Source organism: Fukomys damarensis, unplaced genomic scaffold, assembly GCF_012274545.1.
Source record: "Fukomys damarensis isolate Sample0158 unplaced genomic scaffold, DMR_v1.0_HiC HiC_scaffold_12, whole genome shotgun sequence".
Lineage (NCBI taxonomy): Eukaryota > Metazoa > Chordata > Mammalia > Rodentia > Bathyergidae > Fukomys > Fukomys damarensis.
The window spans coordinates 439,899-446,903 of record NW_022900924.1 but is presented as its reverse complement, the minus strand read 5'-3'; the positions used below and the strand labels follow the sequence as shown (position 1 = coordinate 446,903).

Below are 7,005 nucleotides of genomic sequence, written 5' to 3'. Positions count from 1 at the left end.
ATATATATATAAATGGCGTGTAAGCCCATAACTAGCGTGGTATTAATTTGCATTTTCTGATACTAGTTATCATGAGCGTCTTTTCTCGAGTTCACTGGTCACTGGAGTCCTTGAACACATGAGTTTTGAAGTAAGAGACCTCCCTGACCCTTGGAACTGCCTGTCCATACCCTTCTTTCTCATTGCAGTATTTGTCATCCAGTTGATTTGAACAAGTCCTTTACATACATGTTCTGGATATTCTTTGCCAGTTACGTGTTGCAAATTTATGTATTATGGCTTCGCTGTAGGTTTTGATCAACAGAAATGTATTAGTTTAGGGTATCCAAGAGTTGCCATTTTCCACATGATTTGTGCTTTTGTGACTGAAGAAATTTTTCCCTTTGAAGCCAGAGACATAGATTGGAATCCCACTGGAACTCCTGCTGGCTGTGTGGTGTTGGGGAGACACTAATATACCAAGACCTCGGTTTCCTCCTCTGTAAAATGGGTGTCATGATTGCATGCATCGCCCAGGTTATTTTGAGGGTGCTTATAAAGCAATCCGCACAGCACCAGGCACACCAGCTCCCCTTCAACGCACACAGACACCCCACTGGGGACACAGGAGGAGGAGTGAGAATACCTTGCTCTCTAGCAGATCTGCACTCTGCCGGAGTTCATTCCTTGACTTTTCAGATTTTTCCAGCTTCTGCCTCAGCACTGTGAGCTCCTCCTGGCAAAAACAAACACTTTCCTAGAAGCTATTGCAGACCAGAAACACACATTCCACTTAGGCTATGAGTGATTCTCCGTTCGAGTGGAGAAATAAGATCTAGTGATCACTCGCATAGAACGGTGATTGCAACTCAAAAAATGCGTTCTGTATTTCAAAATTGCAAAAAGTAGATTTAGGACGTTTTTCCCACACAAAAAGAGTTAAGTCTATGAGGTGGTGGATTTGTTAGTCTGACATAATCATCCCACATTATAAATAGGTACCAAAACGTGACATAAATGTGTATAATTATGGGCTGGGGATGTAGCTCAGTGGGGCTGTGCCTGCCTGGCAAGCATAAGGTCCTGACTTCGATTTCTGGTACCAAAATATGAATTATTATTTGTCAATTAAAATAAAATTTAGTTTGTACAAGACCCTGGGTTCAATCACAGGCACTGCAAAAGAATTAATTTTTAAAAGAGTGGCTGCAGAACAGAGAGGACGATCAGTCAGTATATCTGCAGTGACGTCCCAAAACTAAATTCCTACAGGGACATCTGCTTCATCAGGCCCTGCTATTCACACCTCCACTCATGCAAGGCTGCTCTAGAGCAATGCAGCCTGTGGCTGGGGCACAACCCCTCAGAACTGCTGAATCCAGGTGGGGCTGGCAGGCCGGGCTGCACACAGTGTGCTCAGAGCTTCCTCCGCCCCAAATACCCTATTTCTGCCAGGGGCTCCCATCAGCAACTACTTCAATGTGGCCCCACCAGGCGAGAGGAGCGAGCTACAGGACAGGGACATGAGGGGCTAAACGTACAACTGCGAAAAGGGAACAGGGACCAGCTCAAAAAAAATGGACACAAATGACTTTCAGAGTAAATGTAAGTGTGAAACCCAAGCTGCAGACAAGTGTGTACAGCCGGAACATCCTTTGTCCCAAGTGCCTGGGGCCTGCCGTGGATTTCAGAGGTTTTTTGGATTTTAGGTCTGCATGGACGTTACCAGTTCAGATTTTTGGATCAGGGTGCACAGCCTATCTAGTATTCCGCTTTTTATGTAAGAAAGAAAGGGACTATGTGTGTATGCATTTGCTAATTTTTGCAGGAAAAAAAAACCAACAGGAAGTATGAACAAAACATTCAAAACAGTTGTCTATGAAAGGCAGTCGGTTAACAAGGTAGGTGGGACAGGAAAGGCAGTGGTTTCTGAAAGGTAAGAAAATAAACAGATCAAGGCTTCCACTACGGAGCCTCTCTGGGCTGAGCAGTGAGTGCACCCTGCCTGGGGAGGCAATAACTTATTCAATGCGCACCCTTCACCCACAGAGAAGCTGGGCTGGGAATGGGAGATAAAGGATGATCTGGTGCCGGAAGTACTCAGAAGGGGGCGTGGAGGCCCGCCGGGCTGAGCATTCCTGGATCAGGAAGATTCAGGTCCTGGACATAAGCACTAAGATGAGGGCTGGGCAGGAAGTTACCGCCCAGAGACCTGCCTCAGCAGGGACTGACCTCCTTGGCTCGGAGCTGCTCATTCCCGATGGTGGCACTCAGCAGGGGCCGGAGGGAACCAAGGAGCTGCCACCACGGCCAGTCCTTGACCACCAGGAACACAGCTACATTCTTCTGGATGCACTGTGCAGCCAGCCGGCGAATCTAGAGGGTAAGAATAGAGATGTGAGATGTCCCCTCCACCCAGGAGAGGCGAGGGAGGACAGACGCAGGAGAAGCAGGTTTAGATCACACTCATATAAATTAACCCAGGGCATAAGCTAGTTGAGTGGAGTGGGTCAGTGGAGGTGCCCACAAGTAATGTTCTCACCTTTTCCTGTTTTGCCAAGTGCATATTCTCAAATTCACACACGATGGAGGCACACACAATGGAAAGACTCTATTCTAGTAGTAGTAGCCATTAATAATAACAGTCTCAAGGAAATAGAAGCTAGGATTCATTGACACACGCTATTTACCATTATCTTCTCTCACCCTTAACCAGTTACCAAGAGCTAGAGATGGGACCGAAACCCAGGTCTTGTCTGTCCTGAAAACCCAGCCATATTGTTTCTCTCCGTCATGCAGGCTGTAGAGGAGAAGTTCAGTCTCCAGAGATCACCAAAGAGAGTGAGCCAGGATAACTCAGGACCGTCAGCTCTGCTTGCCCTTTGATCCCAAAGACCTCGGTAGCCTGCTGACCCTTGAAAGTGATTTTCTCCAGGGCTGGGACAGGCTGAAATCGGGAATTGTCCCTGAGGGCTTGGACAAGCTCACAGATACCTCAATCAAAGCCGGTACCCTTGGTTATTTCAGGTCACCTCCTAGCCCACATCTCGGGAAGCATCTCAGTGCCCAGGTATCCCTTGAGCCAGCATCATCGGCAACATCCTGGGAGACACACAGCCCTCGGGTACACCCACACGCACAGGATCACAGCGCGCGCGTCAACACTCTGCGGTACCTTCAGCTTCCTGAATTCCTGGCGAGACAGAAAGCCCCTGCACACTGCCTGGAAGACAACAATGTTCCGAGACACCAGCTTCTCTCGCTGCTTCTCCAGCCTGGAGACCACAGCTGCCTTGAGGAAGACCTAGGGGAAGGGAAGTCTGCGGTGACTTCTCTGCTCAGGAGGGTTGTCTAGAGTGACAGGCGCTTGCAACACAGACCCCACTCTCTTGCATCCACTGTAATATTTGTTCACAGCCAGTCTCTGGTGAGAGTCTAAACATGAAAGCAATTTGTCTCCTGGTAGCTCCTCTTTCCTTTCCTGCAGTCCCTGGATGCTCAGTGTGGTTCACGAACAGGCAGCTTGAGCACCACTTAGGAGCAAGTTAGGAGTGTAGAACATCAGACCCTCTTCCTGGCGTGCTGGGTCAGATTGTGCATTTTAACCCAATGACCAGGGAATCTGCATGCATCTTAATTTAAGAGCCACAGCTAGGACAGATATTCCTGCACTCCCCTGTGCATAGGAATCACCTGGGGAGACAAGGAATGCAAGTTCCCAGGCCTCGTCTCTGACAAGGCTGAATCAGTGGACCGGGAGCCAGGCAAGAGAATGTGCATTTTTTTTAAGTGCCACTGGTGATCAGAGCTGGCAACCCCCTAGAAATACCTCCAGCAAGTCTCGTAAGAAGGGGCAGATAGAGGAAAGGAGCAAGGACAGCCCTCCTAGGTAGAGAGAGAGGGGCTTGGCTGGTGCTCCCATACTGAGGAGCTGCTCAGCCAGCAGTAAAATACAGCTCATGGTACCCGTCGGCCTGCCAGGCCGGGCTCATCAATAATGGATGATCATGATGCCTTCACAGCACTGTGATCAATGCCCGCTCAGCACCCCACAGAGCTGCCTGTGAACAGACCACAGGGAACCGAAGGGGTCCGGGGAAGCGGGGGCACCCGGGGCCGCCTGTCAGCAAAAGCTGAAGTCCCAGAGTCCCAGATGTTAGGGGTGAGGGATTTTCTAAGGGAACCTGAAGCTTTTGGGGAGGGCCTGTCCCAGCTGACATGATAGGGGACCTACAGTTTGATCCATCTGCTCTCTCACCTGCCGTAGGCAAAGGAAAGAAACTAATGGTGGAATTTAAGTGACAAGGAGACAAGTCACTTTTCAGACGACTCCTTGATGCTTGTTTCTAAGAACAGTTCTGTGCATTTCTTTGTCGATGTGGCTCAGAACCCTCAAGGTGTCAGTTTCCCTGGAGTCTCTGGGTAGGCAGCTCTAATTAATTAAAGGTATTATCTAATGTATCTAATTAATTGATGATGGTATCAACTAATGGCTAACATTTAGTGTGTGCTTCCTGTATTCTGGAACTGCACTAAACAACCACTTCACATACAGGTAAAGCACTTTACACACACAATCTAGAGGATAATTATTGTCACTCTTCCATTATATGGAAGGAGAAATGAAAGCTAAGAAAAGCAGTCCTCTACAATCCTCCACTAGCAAAGAACAACCTCAGAATTTATTTCCTCCTGTCTGACTCCAGACAAACCCGTAACTGTCACTGCATGAAATTAACACTTGGGGGACAGCTACATTTTTCAAAGTCCTTCTTTTCCTGTCCCTTTTAATACCTCAAACAGCCCTATGAGAAATCAGCTGTGGAACAGACTGAAGTTCACACAACCAGCAATCATCAATGCCCAGGCTTGAACCTGGAGCTTCCAGCTTATCTCTTGCACCTATTTTCTGTGCTCACATAAGCCTTCATTTCCTCATTCATTAGGATACAAACATCTGAAGTTTGAGGTTCAATTGCAGTTTGATTCCAGTCGGAACAAAGGGTCCCAATCAATTCTCCATTATCTTAAACCTATTTTCAGTAATGGAGATCACTGGGCCAACCCTACTGTGAGCCTTTTACTCAGCAGAGAAATGAAACGAAGCACACCCAACTGGTGTATACTCTGCTTTGCAACCCTCTACCACTTTACAGAAAAAACACTTGCTATCAGCCAGGGCCACGGAGACAATTAGCCTCATTGAATCAAAGACACGAGTGACTCATTACCTATCAGATTGCCTCAATAATGACTGTATTAATTTCACAAGCTAGTGAGTCCCAAAAGCTGCTATAAAAAAAAAAATCAATGATCAAAATGATGACAACACCACTTCGGATTTTACCATAGGTGGCGGGTGCTACCCAAACCACTATTGATTAAGTATGAAGCTTTCATTAAAAAGATAATTGGAAACGACCATACACAGAATGGGAGTAAGTCATCGTCTCTGCAGAATCTTATCTTGATTTTTCTCCTTTTGAGAGCACACTGCCCACCAGAAGCCCTATTTATATTGCATGTAGAATCCCACTTTTCTCATAAATGTCACAGCCTATGGCTGAAGCTTTGATAAGGTACTGAGGGCTAAGAAAAATCTAAATTATTCACCCTTGATGGGGCCAGCTGCTTATCAGGGCCATACAGAGCACAACACCCCAATGTCCCCACCTTTAAGGAATCCGTAGGAACCATTGTTATGTAAGCTGCATTTCCTCTAAAAGTGCTGAGAGCCAAGTTTTCTAAAGTCCTTGATATGGCAATAGCTTCCATCTCTGGCACCACTGAGGGGTTGGCTCCTCTATTACTGTTAGTTTTACAGATCAGAGTTTACTCCTCTAAATATTGTCACTCTCCTGTTAGCTCAGCACCTTGCTCTACTGACAAATACATTTACTTGGAAGCTAACCGGTTAGATGACAATGTACTGATCTCCACACTAGGGAAGTATGGAAAGTTAGTGGATCCCTTTCACAGATGAGGCAACTGAGGCTCGGAGAGGTTCAACCACTCACTCAGGAGTCACACAGGTAGGAAGTGGAGGAGCCTGGGTATGGACCAGGTTCACCAGCCAGTCTCTTCTCCACTGGCCTTCCCAGACGTCCCGGCTACTGAGTACCAAATCCTGCAGTACAGAGGATGCTGTCTCTACCCCTGAGAACTCCATCGATCATCCAGCCTCGCTTCCAAAGGGTAAAATGACCTTGATTTTCTCCTGGGAGCTTCTTAGAGAACACAATACAAAGTGTTGGTCCATAAGAATAGTAACAAGAATATTACAAATAATAACAACGTCTTACTTAGGGAATGTTTAGGCTTATCAACGTCCAGGTCCTGCCACTGTAAAACTCTGCGCAACCACTTCTGTTTTTTCCCTGGCTCTGTGATCGCTGCCACAAACACTGAAAGTCCTCTTCAGGAAGCAGCTGAGTAGCTATGCAGACCGGGGCTTCTCAAGCTCGAGTATGCCCTGGAACCACCTGGAGGTGCTGCACCCTTCGGCTGCACTGACTCCGGGGCCCCATCCCAGAGTCTCCAAAGCACTGGGTCTTATGTGGGGCGGAGGGAGACTGAGAATTTGTGCTTTCTGCAAGCTCCCAGGGGACAGTGATGCTGCTGGTCTGCGGGCCGTACTTTGAGAAAGAACTGCTGGTCTAAGAGGATGAACTGTGTAAAGGTAAAGAACAACCCCTTCGTACAGAAGCCCATAGACCCGTGGGTAAAAAACGCATGATCTATCTCCTTTAATAATAGAGCCCTTGGCAAAATGAACGATCCTGAGATTTGGACCAATACAAGTTTGCACAGATGCTCTTGGTTCCCTGCGAGTCCTTGGAAAGGGGCTTATTTCCCGAGGGCACAGCCTCCTCCTGGGGAAAGCAGAAATGTACTTGTTATCTCACAGTGCACTGCAAGGAACAAAGAGAAGCAAAATGAGAAATCACTCACACTGCACCTGGCTTGTGGAGGAAGTGCAGTAACAGACAGGTTTATTCTCTCTATTGGAAACATCTGCAAAGGCCC

At 47.4% G+C, this 7,005-nt stretch overlaps 1 protein-coding gene across 4 annotated transcripts in view; it reads right to left on the bottom strand.

The window, feature by feature from the left end:
• Positions 1–7,005, bottom strand: part of Myo18b (myosin XVIIIB) — a 278,729-nt gene that overhangs the window by 129,321 nt on the left and 142,403 nt on the right. For all 4 annotated transcript variants that reach the window (XM_033762282.1, XM_010603683.3, XM_010603687.2 and 1 more), the window contains exons 23-25: positions 3,155–3,283; positions 2,212–2,355; positions 626–715 (exon numbers count right to left, since the gene is read on the bottom strand). In XM_033762282.1, the coding sequence (XP_033618173.1) occupies positions 626–715; positions 2,212–2,355; positions 3,155–3,283 (363 nt within the window). The remainder of the gene's footprint in view (positions 1–625; positions 716–2,211; positions 2,356–3,154; positions 3,284–7,005) is intronic.